At 36.8% G+C, this 27,033-nt stretch overlaps 1 protein-coding gene across 3 annotated transcripts in view; it reads right to left on the bottom strand.

Moving 5' to 3' along the window:
* LOC149546614 (protein LIKE EARLY STARVATION, chloroplastic) overlaps positions 1-27,033 on the bottom strand; it is a 46,309-nt gene that overhangs the window by 17,359 nt on the left and 1,917 nt on the right. For all 3 annotated transcript variants that reach the window (XM_089791304.1, XM_089791303.1, XM_089791305.1), the window contains one exon: positions 24,013-24,734. In XM_089791304.1, coding sequence (XP_089647430.1) covers positions 24,013-24,734 — 722 coding nt within the window. The remainder of the gene's footprint in view (positions 1-24,012; positions 24,735-27,033) is intronic.

The following is a 27,033-nucleotide window of genomic DNA, read 5'->3' as shown; positions in this document are numbered from 1 at the left end:
TATATGATCCTAGATAAAAATATCACTTAAGAGCGAACATTCCATGTAAAAATTCAGCCCATCCTTAAGAAATATAAAAAGGTGTTTGAAGATATTCCTCTTGGACTACCTCTTGAAAGGGGTTTTGAACATACCATAGAATTGGAAGGAGGAACTGAGCTCGTAATTACTACACCTTATAGACACCCACTCAAGTATAAAGAAGAAATAGAGAAAACTATCAAAGAACTTTTTTAAATGGGGCATTTACAACCTAGTAGCAGCCCCTTTGTGTCATCAGGTGGTACTTGTCAACAAGAAAGATGAGACTATGAGAATGTGCATCGATTATCAAGCACTAAACAAAAAAACTACTAAAAATAGATACCCTGTCCCTAGAATTGATGAGCTAATGGATGAATTACACAGAGCATGCTATTTCTCCAAAATTGACCTAAGATTGGGATATCACCAAATCAGGATGAAAGATGTATCTAAAATAACATTCACATACCTCTATGGACACTTCAAATTCCTTGTACTTTTGGGCTTACAAATGCACCAACAACTTTCCAATCTTGCATGAATCATATCTTTAGACAAGAGCTATGGAAATTCCTTCTCATATTCTTTGATGACATCCTTATTTATAGCAAGAGATGGAAGGAAACCTAAAACATATCGAGGAAGTTCTGAGTATTTTATAGAGAATAATTATATGCTAAAATTTCAAATGTGAATTTGGAGTTGAAGAAATACTCTACCTTGGGCATAAAATTAATAAAGAAAGGGTGAGTGTCGACAAAGAAAAGATCAAAGCTATTAAAGAATGGCCGAGACCCAGAACCCTTACCCAACTTAGAGGATTTGTTGGATTATGTAGTTATTACCGAAGATTTGTTAAAGGCTTCTCAAAAATTCTAGCCCCTCTTACAAATTTAACCAAGAAAGGAGCTTTCACTTGGAATGATAAGACACAACAAGTCTTCGAGCAACTAAAAGATGCTATGAGTTCATGCCCAGTATTAGCCATACAACATTTCTCTATACCATTTGAACTACAATGTGATGCCTTGGGAGAAGGCATAGGAGTCATACTAATGCAAAGGAAACATCCCATAGCTTTCAAAAGTCGCAAACTCACAGAAACCGAGAAGCATTATTCTATCTATGACAAAGAAATATTGGCGATAATGCATGCCTTCGAAAAATTTCGTCAATATCTAGTTTGTGGAAAATTCATAGTTAAAACAAATCATAATAGTCTACACTTCCTCCTAAATCAAAAGGACCTAAACGACAAACAACAAAAATGGGCAAGCGAAATTTCAGGCATGTGATTTTGACATAGAATATGTTAAAGGCATCAATAATAGAGCAGCGGATGCCTTATCAAGGAAGGCCCATATCAACACTATCTCTAGCATCTTCGAGAATTGGAGATATGAGATAATAGCGGATTATGCTAAAGATCAATTGGCCACCTAAGTATTGGAAGGGAAGGTACCTAATGAAGACTTCGAGGTTTCAAATGACATCATCTTCTACTAAGGGAGAATCCACTTGACCCCAAAATCCAAAATGAAAGAAATGGTTATGAAGGAATATTACGATAACACATTAGTAGGTCACCCAAGATATTACAAAACATATAAACACATAAGGGAGAGATGCTCATGGAAAGGATTAAAATGGGACATGCAAAAATATGTACAAATATGTATAATCTGTCAACAAAATAAGGGCGACCAATCACATCCTACAGGACTCTTGCAACCATTGCCTATTCTAAACCAAAATGGAAGAGTATATCTATGCATTTCATAACAGGATTTCCAAAGGTTCAAGGGAAGGACAACATCTATGCAGTAGTGGATAAACTTACAAAATTTGCACATTTCTACCCAATCTCTACTGATTATAAGCGCAGATAGCAGAAATATTTTTCAAGGAAATCTTTCGTCTCCACGAGTTACCGCAGAACATTGTAAGTGACAAAGATAGAAAATTCCTCAACAAATTTTGGCAAGAACTATTCAAACTAGCAGCAACTTCACTCACTCCTAACACCGATTATCACCCACAAACTAATGGGCAAACTAAGACTGTAAATAAGTGGACAGAAGGATACTTAAGGAGTTATGTCATAGGACATCAAACTGCATGGATCAAGTGGCTACACTTAGGGGAGTATTGTTATAATACAACACATCATATGTCCATAAGGATGAGTCCATTCAAAGCGTTATATGGGTATGAAGCTAACACTTTGGAGGAATAATCATTCCAAAAAGAAAAGTACCCAGTGCACAAGAATTCATCCAAAAAAACATTGATACTATGAAAGAATTATAAGAGAATTTGCATATTGCACAGAACCAGCAAAAACACTATGCAGATAAGAATAGAGTGGAATGATCATTCATGGAAGGCAACCTAGTGTATTTGCGACTACAGCCGTATAAACAGTCATCTATTAAGAAGAATGGGATAGAGAAACTCAAACCCCGACTTTATGGACCATACAAAGTAATCAAAAGGGTTGGTGAAGTAGCTTATGAACTAGAATTACTGAACAATAGCCGAATTCACTATGTATTCCATGTTTCCAAACTCGAAAAGGTTTTGGGCCAGCAGGTAACACCATATGCTGAACTACCCCCAATCGATGATGAGAGACAACTCACCCTAGAACTCAAAGTGATCCTTGATACTAGAGAAAAGGCGTTGAGGAATAGAATTGTGAGAGAGTTCTTAATCCAATGGAAGGGATTACCAAATGAAGATGCTACTTGGGGGAAAAAAAGAAACTCTCAAATTGCTTGAGGAAAAGCAAATTCGGGACGGTGGGACTATGATAACCCCAAAATAAGCCCTAAATGATGTATAAACTTCTTGCAATTTTATGATAAAGAGTCTATGAATTCTCAATTTTTAATAAGGATTTGAGCAATGTATAATAAAGAAGAAATAATATATTATTATAAGTATTTGAGCAATACATATTAAATGATGATAATTAATAAAGAAATAAATAAGAAGTTATATATTAAATAGTAATATATTATTAAAATAATAAATTATATTATTAAATAGAAAATAACAAATAATAAATAAAGAAAATAACATTTATTAAATTAATCATAGAGTAAACGCTGGACCAAAGTCGCAACCAAAGGTTGTGACTTGGCCAACCACCCATAGCATTCCTGACAAGGCATATAAACATGCAAGCAACATCTAGTAGAAGGCATCGAAGAATCAAAAAAATTAAAAGACAAAGAGCAGGAGCCAACGTGGACTGGACTTCACACCCGACAAACTCAATAAGGAAGACCACAAAAAATTCTAACTGTAATTGCCATCAAAAATCTATTCCCTGCCTCAATATTTGCTTTGAATAATTCAATCAACTCTTTGACAAAGGCCACATGACCATTGCTAGTAGCTATGTGCAGTGCTTTTTTTTTTCTTTAGGGGTAATACCCTCAACAATTCGATATAAAGAACACTTATAAATTGCATCCATTTACCCCAGTTTAGCAGCTTTGTACAACTCAATGTCCACTAGTCTCTGTATAGATAATTAGATTCTCCTTTATACCCGTCAAATTTAGACAAGTATACTCATGTTTCTCTTCAACCACAAATTACTTGCATACAAAATTTGGCTACCACTAAAATTTCTATGTTTAGTCCATCAAGATTGGAAAATTATGTCCTAGTACATCATGTCCTATGATTAAACCGTAAATACCATTAGATTAAAATATCGTATGAGAAGAATGCTTGCATAAGACAACAAGAGAGCTTGAGTGGTGTGTATTTAGGGTTGCATTCACCCAGAAAGAAAAAATTTATAAAAATGTCAACATTACTAATGACTAGGATAAAGTCATCCAAATTCGTTTGCCATTCACTTTGAGCTCGCATGTGCTTTTAAAAGTCGACAGAACTTGTTTTAAATTCTGGCAGGGTCCTCGCTAATCAAATTGGAATCAAATTTTGGACGAACTTGCATTGTTTCCACGTTCTGAAAAAATTGACTATCAACTTTGAGATTAGATAAGAGAATATGGTAACTTAGCAATACATGCATCATAATTACACAAATGGTTAAGATTTTGCAATTTACAAAGAAAAGTTAAAAATTGAAGAGCACAAAAAAGATAATCTTCTTAACTATTTCTGATCTTCTTCCTTAGTCGAGTTAATTCTTCATTTGACTTCTCAAATAACTCCTTCCTTATGATCATTAACTATACCATTGAGCAAAGTCATAACCTTCACTTTCCCATATTACTCATCCATCTATGAGTTTCTACTTGGAAATCTCCATCAAAGCCTCCATGTATGCGATGGCCTCGTTCTAGTAAACATGTGTTTCTACCCACACTTCATCTACACATTGCATCCTAGAAAGGATAGATAAAGTTATTCCAAACATTTGAATCAGGTCCTCAATAAACCTATATGTCATATCCTAGACACTCTTTATCCATTTTTAACTGCCTTGGGCGATTCTCCTTTCAATGTCATCCACTTACTCTTTTGGAAGATTTGTGGGAGGAACAAATACTTGACTTTCCTGCCTAAGTAGATATGCTAGATGGTGCGACTACATACACAAAGCTTGGTTCTCACTTTTCAGTTTCTTGTTCTTTTCTTCCATTTTCTTCATCCTTTATTTGAGTGTCTAGGTGGAGTCGTTGAATTCCTTTGTTACTTGTGCCTTAGTAGCATGTCCTTTATCAATTCTTGTCACATCTTACTCCTCTTGGGTGATTTCATCTTTGACTTATCCACCATCAACACTACTACATGTACAGTTCTTGATCCAAACACATCCCCAGTGACCTTGAAGAGTTTATTGCCTTGGCCTTCTCCAATGGCTTTTTTCTTCCGCTCTAAAAATTCTCCAATTTCAATGTAGGATCAATCTCTTGCTCTGGATCTTTCCATCAAGAAATAAAGTCCACACACAACTGGGGGTGAATCGGTTGTGAGCAAATATAATTAAATCCAAACTTATAAAACTAACCTCCACTAATTAGAAGAATGATGCACAACAATAAAAAACCATACACCATAACACAATAATTTTGCTCACTAGGGAATCCCTTGATTAGAGGGAAAGCCCCAGTGGGAATAGTACTGATAAGATTGTGTACTATTATATAAGTTCCTTGTGAGAGGATGTGACCCTCTTAGGAGTCAAATACACTTCATTTAGTATAACAATCCCTGTTAGGAGACCTTGAAACCTTGCTAGAATGTTCTAACCCTATTAAAGGTTAGTAAGAACAAGTGGACTCGCTGTCTAAGTGCTCCAACAAAAGTGAGAGAAGGATCTTTCAGAATAACATATCCAATAATCATGAACTAACTAATCTGCAACTTACTAGCAAAAATAGTTACTTTGAAGTCTACTCAATCATCCAACAATATCTTTGCTTTGCTCTTATAATCAAGCATTGAGGCTTGCATCATATGTATCTAGACATTCAGTTCATACTTCGCAAACCATTCCACACCATGCATACATCAAGGAAAACATATTTCCTTTATACCCTTTGCAAATAATTAATTAGGTCGGCCTATCAAAGCTTCCCCAATATATAATTAATTACATAGGACCATGCTAAGGCATACACGCCTTCTATGCATCTATACAATCATTACAATAAATTTCTCACACACTACAATGAGAATATAACATTGCCAATGATAAACTATACACTACAATATCACAGTCGGTTCCTAGTAAAATGTATTGCACGTTACACACCAATGACCTTTCTAGAATAATACAAATAACTCACAATTTCGAACATGCAAGCACAAGTAAATCTTCTGCCTTCTTCCATGCTCGCTAGCATTAATTTATATTCGCCATTAAGATATTGCAAAAAATCTGCAACAGCTTTTGTCATATTTGTTTGCATAGTGCTTTGTTACCACTCTTCACAAAACAATCCATAACTTATCCAAAACATCACATAAAGTACAACAAACATAGATATGATTATTACGAAGTAATTGAAAAATGTTTGCTTGTTATTAACAAAGACCGAGAGGTCATTATATACAAAAGAATAGAACGATGTTTCCTTAGGAAACGATCGTAAGGAATAGAAACATTTTATTCTAGCTGAAAGAAAGCTTAAAAAGCTATAGCTAACTAAAGCTAACTAAATATTTACAATAGATTACCATAAATTAATAATAGAGGATTATTTATTATTGTAATACCCTCCCTTAATGGTTAATCTATCTACAACACCAAGCTGTTCTTTGAATTTGACAAACTTATCAGGACCAAGAGGCTTGGTGAAAATGTATGAAATCTGATTTGTGGTAGGAACATACTGCTTATCTATTGTCTCATCTTCAACTAGTTGTCGTATGTAATGACAGTGAACATCCACATGCTTGGTTCGTTCATCAAAGATTAGATTTCGTGCTAACTTGATAACACCTTCATTATCAACAAACAGAGTAGTCGGTCCAACTAGTCACATCTGCATATCCCCAAGCATCTAACGAAGCCAAACAACTTCACATCCTACCTTAACAATCCCTCTATATTCAGCCTCTATAGAGGAGAGAGAAACTGCCTGCTACTTTTTACTAGCCCATGTGACTGCACCGGATCCCATTCTGAACACATATCCAAAAGCTGACTTTTAATCATCAACAGAGCCTACCTAATCTTAATCTGTGAACCCACTAAGTCTAGGATTAGAACTTCTAGGGTACAAAAGTCTATAATCTAAAATTCATTCACATAAAGAAGAACACGCTTTGCGGCCATCTAATGATCAGCCTTAGGAGCTGTCATAAAGCGTGAGATATAGCTGACTATGAAGTTGATATCAGGCCTAGTAGCAGAGAGGTAGATGAGGTTTCCTACTAGTTGCCTATATGTAGTATCATTAACAGAAGGAGAATCACACTTTGTGGATAACTTGAGACCTTTCTCCATAGCTGTAGATGTAGGCTTGCAATCCTGCATACGAAATTTGTCTAACAAAGCCATGGCATATTTGGACTGAGAGATGAATATACCAGAAGATTGTTGCCAAACTTCAACACTTAGGTAATAATGCATGAACCCAAGGTCAGTCATATCAAAAGATTGGCATAAATTTTGTTTGATTCCCTGAATCAAACATGCCAAACTGCCAATGATGATCATATCATCCACATAAATTACCAAAAGGATGATGTCATTGTCAATAGACTTGATGTACAAATTTGAGTCTAAAGAACTCCTCTGGAAGCCTTGATCACTGAGGTACTTATCAATTTTTATGTACCATGCCCAAGGGGCCTGCTTCAAGCCATAGAGAGTTTTTACCAATCTGAGAACCTGATGATCTTTACTAGCAACCTTAAAACCAGGACGCTACGTCATGTAGACCTTTTCATGTAGATCACCATTCAGCAAAGCACTCTTGACGTCCATTTGATGGACCTTCCAGCCAAACTGTGGTGCCATGGCTAGTACTAATCCGATGGTGCTTATTTTTGCAGTAGGAGCAAAGGTCTCCTCATAATCAATGCCCTAACACTAAGAAAAGCCCTTTGCAACTAAACGAGCTTTGTACTTATCCAAAGTACCATCTGATTTGTATTTGATTTTGTAAACCTGTTTGCAGCCAATGGGTTTCTTCCCTGGTGGAAGATCAGAAAGAACCCAAGTGTTATTCTTCAGCAGGCTCTGGCATTCAGATGTCATAGCCAATTCCCACTCTAGAATTCCTTTAGCCTTGAAGTATATCTGAGGTACAAACACACTGTGAATGTTGGCCATGAGAGCAAAGCTAACAGACTATAGATTTGCTCTTTTTCCGAGCAGTTCTCCCATCAATGAGCTCATCACTATGAAGATCGGCAAGTGTCTTAGCCCACCACTTAGGCTGGAGAGGAGAAAGACCAACATTAATATCAGGAGATGCATGGTGATCAGGTTCATCATCAAAAGAATCAGGATCAAACTCAGGTGAAGCATCTACAAATCGAGGTGATCCTGCAGAAGAAGCTGGAGGTGTCTGTATAGGGATCACTGGTATAACTGGAGCTGCAAGAGCTACTGGAACCCTCCCATCAAGTGGACCTAATGGAAGCCTAACTCCCAAATCATGAGCCTTCGTAGGCTGGTCTACTGGATCAAGAACAGGAGAAACAGGCATGAAAGGTCCTCATTGCTCATGAAAAACTACATCACGATTGTAGATGAGACAAGATGTCTCAACATTGATCAGGTGGTAGGCTTTGTGAAGACTACTGTATCTAGCAAGCATGAGTTTCTGACTCTTGGCATCCAACTTGGTGTGTGACGCATCAGAGATTCAAACAAAAGCAAGGGATCCAAAAACCTTCAAATGACTAATTCTAGCTTGCAACCTGACCAGGCCTCTTCTGGAGTTTACCTTTGACTGCCACTGTGGGTGATCGGTTCAAAAGATAAACTATAGTGTTGACTGCTTCTACCCAAAACTTCTTCTGAACATGTTTGTGTTTGAGCATGGATCAAGTCATCTCGGTGATTGTTTTGTTTCGACATTCAATTACATTGTTCTATTGTGGTGTGTAGGGTGTTGTTAATTGACGTTTGATGCCATGAGTATCCAAAAAGCTAGAGAAATCATTAGAACAAAATTCCCACCCATTGTCTAATCTGAGAGTAATAATAAACTTACCAAACTCTTTATCAACTAAAGGTTTAAACTTCTAAAATACAAAAAATGAATCTAATTTCTTTTTAAGGAAATACACTCACATTTTTCTATGGAAATCGTCAACAAACAACAGAAAATACCTAGATCCAAGAACAAAAGGAATGGCCATAGGGCCACAAATATTGACATGAACAAGCTAAAGTCCCTAAGAAGCTCGCCATGAATCCCCACTAGTGAAAGGTGTGCGATGTTGCTTCCCAACCTAGCATGCATCACAAACTCCAAGTTGCTGAGTCTAAATCTCTGTCAATCCAAGGACAAGCTCTTCCCGAGCAAGCTATTAGAGATAATGCACATTTAAGTGCCTGCATCATTGATGCCAAAGTGTGCTAACAGAAGATCGTCAAGTAGCCATAGTTAAGTCCTAAGAATCACCAAAATCAGTAAGTCTGAAAAGACCATGATCCTCAAGACCCACTAACAGTAGACTAAATTGCCTAATCAATGATCGTGCACTAATGTGAATTGAACATGACATCCAAGTGTGGAGAATGTCACAGTGTCTGACTAACTAAGAGTAGATTTAGTTCCATCCCTAGAACATAGTACACATCAAGGAAAATGCAATTCCTCCCAAGAGACTTAACTAAATGTTGCCTTTGTCGACAACAATGTATTCTTCTCCACCACCAAAAATAACCGAATCAGAATAAGGCTGGTAGTCAGTAAATCAGTCTCTGCAGTGAGTGAAGTGACAAGAGGCACTTGAATCAATGTACTAGACAAACGACTTGACATGATCTACAGGTCTTTTAGCCATGAAGGCGTAAAAGGGAGATTTGGTCTACTCAGTGCACTCCGCACTATTCGCTTTGGGCTACAAACCTAATTGCTTTTAGATTGTGCAACTAAGCGTTTCTGACATTCAACCTTCATGTGCCCAAACTTGTGGCAAAAGTTACATTGAATGTTCTTCTGGAAGCCATCTGATGTGGGAGTAGAAGACTTCTGCGAAGACGACTACTGAACATGCATTTATCCTACTAAAAGGATTTAGCAACAAAGGCTTGCTCTGTGGAGCTGGAGCTGGAGCTTCTACGTACTGGGTACGAAATGGGGATGCGGGTACCCCTTTTGGCCATCCCTCGTGCCGTAGCAAATGGGCAATTTTGGGTACCATCCTCGAAACATCGTTTCCTATTTCGAAGGAAACTTAAGTAGGGAAATCCATATCGGGGATGCCATTCCCATCCCTCAAGCGTCCCTGAAACCTAATCCCGTCCCCTTTTTCCTAGCATGTGGTCAACGTTTAACAATACTTTTTTTTTTAATTACTTTGTCTTCCATCCACGCGGGCCCCACATGGACGTTAGGTATTTATAAAATATTGCAAACCCTACTTTGGCTTGAAAACACAAAAGTGTCGAGTCTTTTCTTCATTTCAGTTATTTGCAAGTTGGGAAGAGGAAGAGGAAAATAGTAGCAGCCAAAGAGGAGTGCATTTTGGATGCAAGAGGAGGTCTTGCCTTCATTTCTTCTTCATTCCATGTATGTTTTTTATTTTCTTTTTGTTTGATTCAAACTTTATTATTGTTTGTTGTCATTTTTCATTTTTTCTAATGACATAGAGAGGGCATTTTGAATGGAACAACGAAATGTTTTTTTCCCATAACTTGTAGCAGTATAATACATTGTATAATCCAAAGGCAAAAACATGAGCAGTAGTGAAAGTTAGGGAAGTAGTTATAGCATCGATGTTGCCATGCAAGAAACTCAAGTGTCACATTTACTAAGACCAAGAAAAAGACCTAGGGCAGCCACGGATGATTCTTCATTTGAGCATAATACAAATCAAAATGTCCCTATGGAAGATGCAATGCCTAATCTATTTGAGTGCCATTCCAAAGCCCTAAAAAAATATGCTAAAAGTCCATTCAACCCTAAGAAACCTCTCCTACGATTTGCCACCAAAGTAGACAACAATAAGGAAAAAAATTCAGAGGGTAGTAGGGAATGGGAGTGTCATATATGTAAGAAACATTATTTTGAGAGCTACACAAGAGTGTATTGTCATTTTTATAGATAGGTGGGCAAGGGGTGAAAAGTAGCAAAAAAATTAAGGATGATGAAAAACTTGAGGCCAATAGGTTGTATGTGGAGGGGGAGTTATTGAAATCCAGGGCTCCTACAAGTAGCACACCCACACCCTCATTCACTGCCACACTCACTCCCACTAGCACTGCTAGAAAAAGGAAGGAAAAGGCCGAGAGTGATACCAATGTGGCTGATTTATTTAGTTCATACAAGCAAAAGAGAGAGCTGAAGAGTCCATTGGTAGATTTCTTGTTGCTCATGGCATACCATACCATGTTTTTCATTCCTCATTCTGTAAACAAATGTGCAAAGATATTTATGCTGCTAGTCCCTCATTTGTAACACTAGGACAGACTAAATTGTGCACCACTATCCTTGACAAAGAGTACTCAAAAGTAAACATTTTGATGGAGGATATGAGACAAACATGGATGAGTGATGGATGTTCTATCATCATGGATGGTTGGACCAATATCAAACATCAGCCACTCATCAATCTTATTGTCACTAGTACAGCAAGAGCCTATTTTCTTAGTCATTGATTGTTTGGGAAAAAAGAAGGATGCATCCTTTTAATTTCAGATTTTGAAGGATGCTATAGAAGAGGTAGGGGCTTCAAATGTTGTGCAAGTAGTCACTGATTCAGCCCGGGTGTGTAAATCAGCTGGATTGATTGTAAAAATCCTATAGACACATTTTTTGGACCCCATGTTGTGTACATGCATTGAATAACACCTTGAAGGACTTTGGAAAAATTGATTGGAAAAAGGCTATGGTGGCCGAGGCTAGAGACGTGTAAATGTTTATTTGCAATCATCACAAATCTCTTGCATTATTTAGGACATTTTCCGAAAAAGAATTCCTCAAGCCTGTGGACACTAGATATGCTAGCTACTTCATTTTGTTGGAGAGGATGCTTAAGGTCCAAGAGGCCTTATAATCCATGGTGGTCAATGCAGAGTGGAATATATGGCATGAATCAAGCACCCCGGATGAAAGACTTGTCAAATGAAGAATCTTGGATGAGAACTGGTGGGCCACAATGAGGTAAGAAACTTAAATAATTGACATCATAATTGTTATTGTCGATTTAATAAAAATACTTTTGATTTAAGCACGTGCTGATTTTTTTAAGATATGATGTTTCTAACTTGCAATTTTCTTTCATTTGCAAATACATTTGCTCCTTCATTGACCCTATTGTGTAGGTCATTAGATATGTTGATACTGACTCTCCTAGCTTTGGAGAGATTTATGAGACCTTTGATAGCATGCTTGGGCAGATCAAGCAAGCTATTAAAGAGAAGGAACCTACTTTGGAGTTCTATGAGGAGCATCTTAAGCCCATTGTAACAAAAAGGTGGAACACTATGAACACCCCACTTCATATGGCAGCCTATGCAGTGAATCTAAAATGGTATGCACCAAGGCCTGGGGGAGTGCCTCCCTCTAGTGACGAGGAGGTGAGTTTAATTTATGTTTAAGATTTCTGATTTTATAATATGTTTTTAAAATTTTGATTTTATTTGTAAAGTTTATAAACTCTAACTTCTAACTAAGTTTGAAGGAGGCCTTCTTCAAGGCCCTTGCAAAAATGTATAATGCAAAGGATGCTGCGAAAATTCGAGGGCAATGACTTGACTTTGCCAATCCAACATTTGGTAGACCAGAGGCGAGGACTGATAGAGCTACATTAGCTCAAAAGGACCCGATAGAGCTGAAAGGTCTTGCCATCCATCTTCTCTCACAGGTTGTGAGTTCCTTTGCTGCAGAGAGGAATTCGTTTACATATAGCTTCATCCAATCGGTCAAGAGGAACAACCTTACCTCTAACAATCGGAGAAGCTTATGGCTGTTCACAATGTATTGTGACTACATGAGCGACAGAATCTTGAGAATTGACAGACTCCAGCACCACGTTGGGATGTTAATCCTGAGGATGCATTGCAGATTGATGAGGATAACACACCTCCACGGCTGCTTGGTGTTCCAATGGATGAGGACCCTCTGCCTACCCCTGCCAATGATTCAAAGGAAGAGACTGGCGCTGATCTCAATTTAGATATAGATTTAGATTCCTAGAGGACAGCCATATATTTGGCTTTCCGCTTTGCAGATACTCAAATACATTATTGCTTTTGATTATTATGGAGCTAGACATCTCATTTACACTTATAGTATTTAGTATTTACTTTCATTATGTCATTTTGATTTCATGCATCATGATGATACATTGATACTTGGAGCCTTTGGGCATTTTTTGTTAATTGTATGCGATATTTGGATATATCATATCATATTCTCATTTTGATTTTAATCTTGATAGTTTTCAATTTCCATGTATTCTATGGGGAATGGTTTATCAATGTAATGATATGCATATTTGAAATATATCTCTAAAGTCTAATACTCCATACATAAAAAAATTTAAATACCATATATTTATAGCCATCCCCTGAGGTTTTGTTCCCTAAATTTTGGCTTCGATGCGTACTCGTACTGGAAACACGTTCCCATCCCCTAAAACATCCCTGTCCCAGAAACTCTGTGGAGCATAGGTGAATTTTCCCTTATTTTTTGCATCATTTTCAATGTTGGGCATTTTTGATAAAAGACTCTCCATACTTCTTGAGATTTCCACATTTTCTCAGCTTTGTCCACTTTTGAGTGTCGTTTTAAGGATTCTTCCGAACTTAGTACAATTTAATCATTATTCATGCCCTTTCCTCTTTTGGATGCTTTCTCAGAGATGTTTCCAAAATCAGTACATTCTGGACCAGTTGCCTCATTTGTTTGCATTTCCAAATTCATAATAGTTTACTTCTCTGATTGTTCCTCTATCAGTGCTCATCAATGACCAGAGGAGATGTAGTCCTGCCAAAAATAATCTTACTATAAATAGTAAGGTTGTTTATAAAATATTAGACCAATCTAAAACATGGTAAAACTTAATAAAAATAGTCAGTTGTTCCAAACTCAAAATTTGGTCATTCCGACATATTCAGTGAAACTTCCTAAAAATAGAAAATTCCAAAAATAGTAAGTATATCAGAATACTCAAAATTTCATTGGCATCTTCTCTACAAGATAAATTCATTATCATACTTACTCAAATTCATTGTTTTTCACAAAGTTTGCTCTTTTCAGAACCACAGGTAGACAATATTCCATTCCAAACTTAGCAAGCCTCACCAACTCTCACTCAAAACACCAAGAATTTTTGGAGATTGATGCCAAAACTATTAGGAATCAAAGACAAAGACCAATTGGACCAAAAAGTAGGGGGTCCCCATTTGCAATAGAGTGATGTCTGAAAAGGTCATAACATATCCCAAACTAGGACTTTACATGATTTACTCATAAATGCCCAACTAGGCTTTTGATTTTGCTTGGAAGTGACAATTTACTTGCTCTATGTAATGTTCCCTACTAGGAATCTGCCCATTTCCAATGATTAACATACATCACTATGAGTTGAATCCAATTGTATTCATAATAGATTTGATTGTTAACATACTTGAGCACCAATTCCTTACTTCTCTCCTAAACAGCAACCTTAAGAAGGACGGGGATTTACATATCCTTAGGGTGCTTGGACGTCAATCTACAAGTAAATTCCCTCAAGGTTTCCAAAACACATGTTCATAACCATCTCAAGAATTATGTCTCAAGTCTTCCATTATACATGTCCTTACCTAGTCTTGGGATTCCCCTATCTTGCAGGGTCTTAATCTGCCTCTCCTTAACAAAACCAACTTATCCTCTTAACAGTATTAGCATGTGATTAAGGAATGGGTTAAAAGTGTAATAATATCTCCTCTATTATGAAATAGCTGATATTTATAATTCTGATTCCCACTATTATTAACTGATATAAATGTTATAGCATAGATCCTAGACCATATATTGGCCCCCTCATTCTTGATATCATTCAGATATAATATTCTGTAGATCAGAATTGATTCATATATACATTACAGAAAATTTTGTTGTAAAATGATGCTTGCCAGCATTGTAATATAATTTATTTCCTACGATATATATATATTCCTTTCCGGTCTCTACCTCAGATATCTCCCTCCTTTATATCTTATGTGAGAAAGAGTCACTTCTCTTAGCCATGTTTGCCCTTTCAATGGTCACACCCTTTCACAATTACCACCCTTTGAAAGGGTCACCGCCCTCCTCGATTGCTGCCCCTTTGGAAGCTACTTCTTGCATGAATCCTTCTTTTATTCCTATGCACCCTTTACACAGATTAGAACTGTCTTATATCTCAGAACAGTGCTTACTATGATTATATCTTCATGGTGAGGGAGTTGCAACCTTTCATAACTAGTACCTTTTGAAACAGTCACAACCTTCATTAATTATTCCCATTCCAATCTTCTTCCATTACTCCTTCCCCCTTTCCAAATGAATTATATTCTCCCTTTTATTTCTCTAGTATAAGGATCATGTCTTTCATTTCAGGCCTTTTGACCATTCCTTGAACTTAATTAAATTTTAAATAAAATTATAATAAATTTTTTATGTATTATTTTTATTTTTATATTTCTTCATATTATTTTTGTTTATGATTAAATCCTATTTTAGAAAGGGGACATCACAGTCTGCCCTTCCCCAGAATTGTTTGTCCACAAGCAATGCCAATTTATACAAACCTTTCACTAGAAGTAGCTTTTGCTATGCAAATCTGATAATAACCAAAGCATTGAGAATTTGCAAGGCTTGCAATTTTTAAGACAAGCTAACTCTCATCTTCTAGATAAAAAGATCAATGCCATCTTTGTAATGGCATCAAAACTGATTTGGAATTGACCAACCTTGCTAATAAATTCCTATCTTTGGGTTCTAGTTATTCTCTTATTCTCGATGGACCACACATGGAGCATAAACTTGAGAATACAAAATATACACATGAATACCTAAAGACCAGAAGCATACACAAAGTATACACATAAATATAGGAAGACATGGAGCATACACTAAGTATACATGCATTGTTCAAATCCTTCTTACTAACTACAATGATTCCTTGTCTCATCTTTTACCCTGCAGGATGGCAAGACCAAACCTCTGATACTATTTTGTAATGTCCCCATCTAGGACTTCACAGGATTCCCTAGAAATTCTAACTAAGGTTTTGATTTCACATGGGAATGGCAATTCGCTTAGTCTATGTAATATTCCCTACTAGGAAGCTGCCCATTTCCAATTATTAAAATACATCACTATTCGTTGAATTAAATTGAGTTCATAATACTTTTGAATGTTAACATACTTACGCCCCAATTAAACTTAAGAAGGATGGGGATTTACTTGTCTTTAACGTGCTTGGACACTGATCTACAAGTAGACTCTCCCAAGGTTTTTGGAACTGTTGTGATTTCACATGGGAATGGCAATTCGCTTAGTCTATGTAATATTCCCTACTAGGAAGCTGCCCATTTCCAATTATTAAAATACATCACTATTCGTTGAATTAAATTGAGTTCATAATACTTTTGAATGTTAACATACTTACGCCCCAATTAAACTTAAGAAGGATGGGGATTTACTTGTCTTTAACGTGCTTGGACACTGATCTACAAGTAGACTCTCCCAAGGTTTTTGGAACTGTTGTGAGGTTCTCACACCATCACCCCAAACCTTTGGGGGCCCTCCTTTTTTAATCGCCTTGGCAAATTTTTGAGTTGTCCAAAAAAATTTGATTTTTTTAAAAATTTTGAGTCTTGGACGCCTTCAGGGCCAAAGGGGAGAGGGTTAGATTTATTTTCACCCAGTTTTAAGCTTGATTTTTCAAAACGACCAATTTCATCCTTAGGCTAAACAAATTTCAAAGAACCACACTTGGCAGGATAAAATTGTAGATTTTGTACTTAGATGATTTCTTTTGAAAATTTGGATATGATTGTGTAAATTTGAATAATTTTCAAAAAATGAAATTTTGTTAGATTTAAGTTTTTGGAAAATCTTGAATTTCTTTGGTGAGAAAAAAAAATTAATTTGATGATGAGATCAAATTGCAGAATCGATTTTAGACTCTAGAGATGATTTATTTTTGTCAAAAAACAAAAATTGCTTAGCGGAATCAATTTGAATTGAATTGCAAAAATTGGCATTAAATGGATTAAATTTGCTTTGAAAATTTTTAAGCCTTCAATGAAATTGGTAATTTAATATTGAAAAAATGGTTTTTAGCTAGCCAAAATCTGATTTTAATGACATATTAATTACTAAATCATCATTAAATGGAAACATTTAGCATCTCCAAGGCATTATTTACTTTCTTTTTGTAATTTTGGTCTAATTGGCAATTTAAAAAAAGTAAATTTCATCTTGGCAAAGTTAATTTTTGGCTAAACATTTAATTGAGGGTCAGTTTTGTGTTCTAATTAATAATTTTTTTGCTCCCAGGGTCCCAGTCGGCCAGCTAGAAAGGGAGGATGAGCAAGTAAGGTATAAGAGGAAACTCTTCCCCCTTATTTCTTCATCCTCACTCCTCTTTGGTGCTTGGGCAATTTTTGCTAAGGGCGGATTTTCTTTCTTTGTGCAATTTTTTTAATAAGGCAGATTGGGATCCTTTTGGGCGATTTTTTTTAACCTAGGGTAGATTGGCATTGTGTTGGCAGTATTTTAAAGGTAGTTTGGAGCTGCTTCCCCATGTTTGGCCATTTTTAGAAGGCAGATCTGCACCTTTTCTTGGCAATTTTCAGTATCCAAAGGCAGCAAGATCCATCATATTTAAGAACCTTCATTTTGGTGATTTTCCTAGAGCAAAATTCTCATGCATGGTGGCTTCTCTAGGGCAGATCTGAAACTTCTCTTTGCTAGGCGATTTTTTGTAAATTTTGATTTTCGCTAAGGAGTTGCGATTTCTGCCCTAATTTGGGCGATTTTATTTGGAGGAGGTTATTGTGATCAAAGGTCTGATTTTTTGGGCAAATGGTGGACAATTCCGAGAGCACTAAATTCTGATTTTTCTAGCTAGGGCATCGAAATTTGCAAGGGAATTGAAATTCTTAAGGTTTGATCCTAAATTCCAAAAGAAGACCCAGCTATTGGTAAAGGTAACTTCAAATCATTTAGAGTTGAAAGGGGTCCTTACGCTAATTTCTCTCTTTCGTTCTTTTCTAGATATTGTCTCCCGTGGTTCTTCTTGCATTCATCATCCACCACTTCATCATCCCATCATAGGTTGAAGTTTGGAGATTGATAAGTGTAAAATCCATGATAGGACATTCGAAGAGGCAGAAATAAGCTAGACCACCCTAGGTATTGGAGAGGGAGATATAAGTGTAGTCTATCCTAAGGCAAAGGCGAAGCAGGAATAAGTGGTAGTCCCACCCCTAAGAAGAAGCCCTAAGAAGAAAATTGGAGATTGATAAGTGTAGTGATAGGGCATTTGGCGAGGCACAAATAAGTATAGAATCCATCGATAGAAAGAAGGTTGGAGATCGATAAGGGTAGTCCATATCACTTAGAACGAAGGGGCAGAAATAAGTGTTTAGGATAATGGATGTTAGTGCAAGCAAGAACCCTAAGAGAACAAACACTAAAAAAGACAAAGAGGATATGATGCCCAAAACAACTTTCTTCTAAAAAATGAGGCAAATAACCGATACCAATGTCGGAACAGTAAATATGCTACAAGTAAAGGACAAACTAAAGGAAGGACAATCCCCCTTGGCAAAGAAGATATACAGAAGTGGAATTGTACACGCAATAGTTTTTCCTCCTACATTGCCTTGTCCAGAATTGGTTATGAAATGTGCATCCACGTTTGATCTAATTAGTAAATCCATCATTTTTTATGAAGGGAAGAAGGTGTTGGCCAACATTGGCGGATAGGCAATCGAAGAAGCATTTAACATTCCCCAGTACAAGAGCATGACAGTGGTGATGATGGATTACCTAGCCAAATCATTCCAGAATAACTAGGATGTCTATTTCACACATCAAGTAGGATTGGCTACACGAGGGAAAGAAAGGCATAACCAAGTCATCAAAGCTCACAATGGCAGACTTCAAATCAAAATTTGGAGATCTCAGTGTGCTTCTCAGCTGGATCATTGGCCTAGCTCAAGGTATGCAATTCGAAAACTGGATGTACTTCTTTATTGATAAAATTGAAAAGGGAAAAAGAAGATTTGATTGGGTTAGGATCATAGGCAAGAACCTAGAATTGCAACTTAGAACCATACAAAACCAAAAGCAATTCTACATGGGATCCTATCTGTTTTACCTAATTGCTAGATCGTATAAGAGTCCGAGACTTAAGGCCTTAGGAGAAGTTAGCAATGGGCCATGACAATATTTGGTGCATGAATGCTATCCACAGCTTCATTTGCACAACAACAAAAATTACAAAATGTTTTGTGACACCTTTGCCATGAAGACAGTAAGGGTATTACAAGGGACACCTACTAAGAGACTTTCATTGGAAGTAGAAGCAAAAGTAAAGAAATATGGGAGTTGGTTTATCCAATTTCTGCAATTCACATACATTAGAGTAGCAGGAAGCACAGTTTGTTCCAAGAGGCTTCCAAGATACCCACCCAACAAGGTAGTTTTGATAGAATTGGCTAGGCAACTTGAGCACTATGACTGAATAATGAGAAACGAAGGTAAGACACGGATTACCTTCTCATTCAAAATTGACAATGATAGTTGCCCCAATTGGGCCGCCTTTGCAGCTGTGGAGAAGGAATTGGAATGGTATCATCTAGGATGGTAAGAGCAAGGCAAGGATTCGATCCTAATGGTCTTATCAAGGTATCTCATGGAAATGCGTTTAAACATGTTCCCACTATAGAGGACTTTTGGGCCAATGCCAAGAATGACTTTCATGTAAGAAAGCTAGCTTTCTCAAGATTGTCGGTGAACATGATGAGAGATATCAAATGGAGAGGCCTTGATATTCCCAATCAATTGGAAGATGATGGAAATGTGTTGAGAGGAGATTATGATACAGTAGAAGGAACAGAATTGAATCCAGTAGATTGGGATGATCATCAAGATCCTTCCTTGGAGGCAGTTACAAGAGTAGTCGATTTGCATACCGAGTCGTGGTATAATGGAAAGTTAAGGAAGTTGCAAAGTCAAAGGATTCCCCTTACTTATGAGAAGATGAAGCAAAAAGAAGGTCCAACAGAATCAGTCGGACACAAGGGTGAAGGAAGCAGCCGGCAACAGGAAACAGTTAGAAGTAAGAAAAGGGCTTGGGAGGTTGAGAAGAGCAAAGAACATTCGAAACCTCCAGCCAAGAGACAGCATACGGCACTGTCAAGGGAAAGCATAGTTGAGGCTAGAAGCCAAGAGGTTAATTCAAGTGATAAAAGGGCCGCGGTAGAGGTGAGCTCTAATTCAGAGTCAAGTGGTTACAGCGATAGCACCGATTACTCTCCTCTCTCAGAAAACCAACAAGGAGATGACATGGCAGTTACTAGTGGAGAAGATGGACCAATTGATATTGAGGAAATGAGTCAGGCGCCCAAGGGCGTTGGTGATGCTTTGTTAGTCGAACCAAATCCAAATTTGGGGAGATGCACCGCACCACTATAGTTGAGGCAAATGCTTATGCCAAGAGGCGAGGTAGTAACTGCCCAAACAGTTAAAGACATCCAAGGATTAATAGAAAAGGCTGATAGTGAGAACCAGAAACAAATGGCAAAGATGGTGGCAAAGGTAATCAGGAGCGACAATGATAGTCACCGAAAGGTTCAGATTGCTATACCAACAATCATCAAGGCAATGGATGAAATTGCGGCCCAAGAATATGAGATAGTGGAACACAATTTGGGAAGAAACACAGATGATATGGAATGTGAGGAGATCTAGGAGGGTATAGCTTCAATCAGAGAAAGGTTGAGGAAGCCAAATGAAAGGATCGTAAAGTTGGAGGCCGAGAACAAATATTAGAGAGATTGCCAGCCTATCCAACAGTTGCACCAGGCAGCCCTTCCTCAAGACAGTGGGAGCAACCTAGAAGAAATATCAGCTCAGCTACATGAAGTCAGGGATTGGATCCATGATACAATCCAAGATGGGCAAAATTTCTTGCCTTCCTTCATCTCGACATTCCAGTCATTAGTGACTGTTAGAAACAAATTCAAAATATTTGAAGAAGAGTAAAAGGATTTCCTTCCAGTCAAGGATTTGGCTATTCCCACGCTACAGGCGTTCATCGGGCTTCCAGAGGCATATTTGGAAAGGGCCAAGTTGGTTGATGAAAGAGGATTGAGTAAGGTTGATTCTTGGTTTGTTGCCTTGACTACTAGATTGAGAACACTTGAGGAGATACAGAAGGCAGTTGCACAGCACAGCCTAAACGTCAACACTTCAATTTCAACCATGATGAGCGACATTGGGGTGGCGCTTGATTTTGAAGACATCAGAGAAGAGGACATTGATGAGACAAGACTTGGATCCAAATTGGATGAGTTAAAAAAGATTGATATCAAGAAGAAACATTTGGGCACCCTTTCCTCCCTCAATGCCTTTATTGGATTTGCAAAAGAGTATGAGAAGGACCATGAGAAGACACTACAAGTAGCAAGCAACATGATAAAATCAGCTGAGCTCAAGATAAAGCATACACCTTGTCCTCCCATGGAAGAAGTCAACGAAAGGCTAGCTAAGTTCATTGCCTTAGATAAAAGAATGAAAGAAAAAGGGAGATTTATATTAGAAAATCATTTGATGTAAGCCCAAGTGGCAATTTCTCTTTCTTCTAGGATAGGACAAGTGTCTAATTCTAATTGGCCACCATTTTGGCGTCTTCTCATTGGTTGCCACTTTTTCACTTTTTTCATTGGTCCATTGATGAGGTGGCGTCTTCTCATTGGCTGATGGGGTGGCAACCCTAATTAGAGTTTGTAGGATTCAATCTGGATCGTCGATTTTGCCTCTTTATCTCTACCATTGGTTGTACATTTTGGCCTCTATATAAGGCCATTTGCTCTCATTTGTAATGGTTGGAGAAAATTGTTGCAAAGATAATGCCAAAATTCGCTATTTCTTTCTCATAGTTGTGACTTGTACGGTGATTAAGAGCCTTTGGTATTATTGCATGGTTTCTACTTCCAAATAGTTAGAGTGAAATTTCTTTTCAAGTTGTTAAAGTTGGTTGCATTTCAAGTTGTTAAGTAGGAGTAAAGTAGATGAATAGTTGCATGGTAGCATTAGCAGATGTTTGATAGGGATCAATACTAGACCACTAGCATCCTAGCGGCTTGTTGGGAAGCCTTGTGTAGTAAACTAGTTTATTTTCCTTTGAATCATTACATCTATGGAGGTGGAGCTGCAGGTTAATTTTCATTAGATTCGATCCTCGTCCATTTGCTAACCCTTCCATTCATAGGAGTAGGAGTAGAATAGCAAGTAGTTGAGTAGTCGAAGTTTAGAAAAGAAAGTTAGAGAAGTAAGTCAAGAATCAAAGCACACTCATTCTCCATCACCATCACCTTCTCCACCAACATCATCTAGCACTTACACCGAATCACCATCTCCATCATTCCATCAAAGTCCAAACTGTCCTCAAACAAACAGCATAAGGCCGCCTACGTGATTACCAACAAATCACATCGATATACTGAGTTAGTATCCACAGGTGTAAGAAACATTGGAATTATTCTCATGTCCTATGAGTATTAACTTTTCAAGAGAGGAATTGTGTGTTTGATACTCCGTGTCAGATACTCAATTGCTAATATGTTATGTAGTGGTACAAAAACTGACATCAACAGGAACACATATTCATACCCATCTGGGACCTGTTCCAAGCCCACTGACAACAATTTTCTATTCTTCTTTGCATTCTGCTCCAAAATCACTTGCATTTATGTCAAATGTATTTTAGATCAGGTGGGAGGTCATTTTTACCGTTACTTGTTTTGTTCTCTGTTTTTTAAGTTTCATAGTTTTCAGGAAAAATAGATTAGTACTGGTACAGCAGATAGGAATAGGTACCAGTACACTTTTTCCAAAAATGTTTGGAGATAGATACTGAGAGATGGAAAAAATTATGTACAAAACATTTAGAAAATAGAAACCATACCCTGAATATGCAACTTTATAGAATGTCAAATACTAAAATGCTCCAAATATAAATTATATTATATTTTGAGAATTTGAAGTATTGAAATAAATGTCAATAAAAGCTTAGCTTAATCATATTAATATTTGATAATCATCATGATAAAGAAAAAGCTTTCAAACCATAATCTTGCAAAGATGGCCACCAGATGAAGAACAGAAAACCATTGTTTGGTAAAACAGGGTATGGGGGTTCCTATGAGATTGCTGTTCTTTGAATCAATTGGGAAAACTTCAATGCATGTACACATCTTAAAGTTTATTGTTGCTTCTCTTCATACTCTTAACCCTTTGGAATTTAATAGGGAAATTTTCTACTACCAAAAATACTTCTCAGTTTTTATGTAAAAATTCTAGAATATTACATGTCTACTACTGCAATAGTTTAGTTCTTTAAGCACTTTTGAACCATTTATCAGCATTTTAAGAAAAACCAGTGTAGTTTATATGACATATCTGAAAAAAATCTCTATAGAGAGTTTTCTAATTTATAAGGCGTGCTTATAGCAGATGTATAGAGAAGCAACAGAAAATCATTTCAAGTCTTCTAAAAATTGTAGACTTCTCCATATTGATTTCTGAGACATTTTACGATATAGGAAACATACGAGGGATTAAGATATGATAACCTTAGTGACGATGGCTTTTTTTAATGTAATTGGAGAAGACGAGTTCACCTATAAGGAAATCTATGGAAATTCAGAGAGTCTGCATGACTTTCAAATTGGGAATGAACTGACCAGGCAATGGAAAATGGGTGGCTCGCTAGACTTTCCAGGCTTCCAACAAGTCTTAGTACACTGGTCCAAATTGGGGGCTGACACAATCCAATAAGAAAAGGTTTACACCAATTTCAAAAAGGAAGTATCTTCATTCAATGAGTTGGCATGACTTTCCAGTACCAAAAGCAATGAAGTCCACAGTGTGGCTTTCCTGGCCAATCATATTACTCATAATAATCCAAGTGAAAGGGACATCTGTCTCACACAATTGTCTAAATCAAAATCATCAAAATGAAAAGCCAATATGAATTCCTTTCTTCATAGTTGGTTGTCACTAAAGGAATCTAATGTAATTTAGGTATGTTAAGTCATTAACTTGAGGCAGTGAAATATAATCTAAAAACAGAGAGAAATGTAAATTCAGCATGGCTAACCTGCCACATTGCTTCTTTCCAAAATTCACGCCAGACATTGCCAGCAGCATCTCGACCTGATTTTTCAGAACCAAGCTCCTTATAATCAAAATCATCACATGCCTCCCAGAACTTCTCTTCCCACTCTGTTTCTCCATTAGCACTCACTCCCCTTGTCACAGTCCAGCTGCAAGTTACCCCATTTGTCCGGTGCTCTACACCTGTCTCTTTCCACCACCTTGATCCATCAGGATTGATGCCATTTGTTGCATTTGTAGACTTCTCACGATCTTGATCCAAAATTGAAGCTATTTCAGATGCATGTTGTGGAATTGTTGAATCAAACGTCAGCTCAGAAACGCCTTCTTTTCTAGTACTAGTTGAGTCAGTGGAGATATCAGAACTGCTAACATCTGTGATTTCCACAAGTGATTGAAGAGGTGGAAGAGAAGGCACTGCCCTGTTTTGGAAATCCAAAGGCACCTCTGGAGTTTTTGTAGTTTCTGCATGTACTGTACTCTCAAAAGGTATATTAAATGCTGCCAAAGATCTTTCTCTCTCAAGAACTTCTGCAACAGGCTTCTCATGTGAATTTGAAGATTCTTTTGGTTGTAAAGACAGAGATGGCATATTTTCTCCCTCCTTAACAGATGGTGGAGCCCAGGACCAAAAATCTGGACCTGGTGTATTGCTGTGAATTTCTGATGTAGGTAAAGAAGATGCAAAACCTGGAGTCTTCTTTTCTGGTCAAAATATGAAGTATATGAAAAATATTGGCATATGCATTTAGCATGTCACAACCATAAAATTTGTTCTACTTTCCTTGTGAAAATTTACACCCAAAAGCAATCTGATTTACAAAGACTTACAAAGTTCATCAACTAAATCACACACACAAAAAAGATTGGAACAAATGGTACTCAAAGATATGATGTACTGTCATCAGTGACTCAGTCTATTGTCAAGCACGGGAATGAGAATTTATCAATAAGTCTACATTACCAATTTAGATGCAGGTACGGTGAATCCCCCCCTTCTCCCCCCTAAGTTACCAAATTAAATGCATCTCTCTCTCTGTCTCTCTCTCTCTATATATATATATATAGATATATATATCAAACATATGCAAGAAATATATAGAATTAAATTATTTGATAGTATGATACTTCATTGATATTTGATCAAGATATATACTAAATGCCAAATCTATGTTAGACGGCATAAGAATGATTTGCTAAGGAAAATCTACATTAGACAGCATAAGAATGATTTGCTGAGGAAGGATTCAAAGTAACGAGATCCATAATGATTTATATGCGTACAGATCTATTTTATGAAGAGTCATAAGAAGTATTGGTTTTAGTGATCAAATAATTGGAGACATACACCGATGTTAAATTCACCAAGCAATGATAGTGAAGGATTTCATTAATATATCACTCAGAAAATCAATACAGCAATAATATTAAAGTACCACTGGAATATAAAATGGACAAAATACGACTATTAATATGATGTGATAATCTTTGCAGATAAATATCATTGCCTATAATCAAATTAAAAAAAGGTCATTTGTGTATTGGCAATAATAGATAAGTCAGAGATTAAAAATAGGTCAGCAATGCTATTGTATGTGATGGTCAATAGACGACATCAGTATTCCAAAGACCAAGTTTCTGTGATTTGGGCTGGAAAATCTAAGGGAATCTCACAGGGAGTGTTACAGCTCTCTGTGGATGCACTTGGATGCACATCCACGTGCATCCGCAGGGAGCTAATGCTCCTTGTGAGCTTCCCCATGCATCCGACTCCACATCCGCTTCTGCATCTAGGCACAGGGCAAGAGAATCCGGTAACTTCGCAAATTCCAAACCTAGAGGAAACAAAGTTTTAGGTAAAACCTAAAAAATATGATAGACAAATAGAAACCATATAACATATAGTTATCCAGGCATACCTTTGAACTTATTTGAAATAATTAACTGAAACTGAGGGACAACTTGATAAATATGAGAAATATGCAGAAAATGTGGGAATCATAATAATCGTCATATCAGTTTCTTTTGAACATTGTAAAAAGAAAATACAAGATTTCCTTCTATCTAATTTTAGAAAACTTAGGTATCTTTCAGGAAAAACCTAAATGCCTTGGATGCAAGGAAATGATAGTTGTTCCACCCAATATAGAGACTTTGGCAAGTAAAATAATTTCGTTCATTTTTTATATTCATCTCCAATTCTTGTGTTACTTTCAGTGTGCTTACATATAGATGTTATCAATGAACAAGCAGTGAAGGTATGGAGAAATTATGCAACATGAAGGAAAAGAAAAGATATGTAGATAACTTGATACATTCACACAATAAACTATAGAATGTTTAAATCTTGAGAAGCAAAAAAACAACTACAAGCTTCTAAAATCAGTAATCTTGAAATTACTCTATTGTCACAACTACAAATAACACAACCAGCAATGGACCAGAATCTCTTCATCTGACTAAATGGCCCAGACTGGGACATCTAGAGGAAATGGAAAGTAACATTTTTCACTGCTAAGGCTTGTACTAAAAATAGGACTTATCTTTCTATTTATCAATAATCATGAGCACTACCAGATAGATAAACAACACTTTGAAGCTCGTAAATTCATTACAATTGAGGTTATTTTACCTAAAGATTAAACCAGATAATGTATTTTCTTGTACGTAAACTCGTATAAGAGTAATCTCCATATTCTTATACACCATGAAGGGTATCTTAAAAAATGATGAAAATTCTAGAAGTAAAGCTGGAGATGGTTTAATATTTCAATTGCTTACCAGGAGTTGATTCCCAGAATACAGACAGAGAATAACAAATAAACCAGCATAAATTCATGCTTGAACCTAAATGTATCTAAGATGCAGGTTATAATTTGCAGAACTTCGACTTGCTGATTTCATTTTTACCAATTCCAATAAACCTGTTCAAATCCTAATAACTGGCTAGTAATGTCATCCTTGATTTTTGTAATTGACATGAATGTCCTCAAAATATAAATTG

The sequence above is a fragment of the Cupressus sempervirens genome, chromosome 7 (assembly GCF_028749045.1).
Source record: "Cupressus sempervirens isolate cs-2001-9-10 chromosome 7, ASM2874904v1, whole genome shotgun sequence".
NCBI lineage: Eukaryota > Viridiplantae > Streptophyta > Pinopsida > Cupressales > Cupressaceae > Cupressus > Cupressus sempervirens.
Note: the sequence above shows the minus strand (reverse complement) of the source record. Positions and strands in the feature narration are given on the sequence as shown.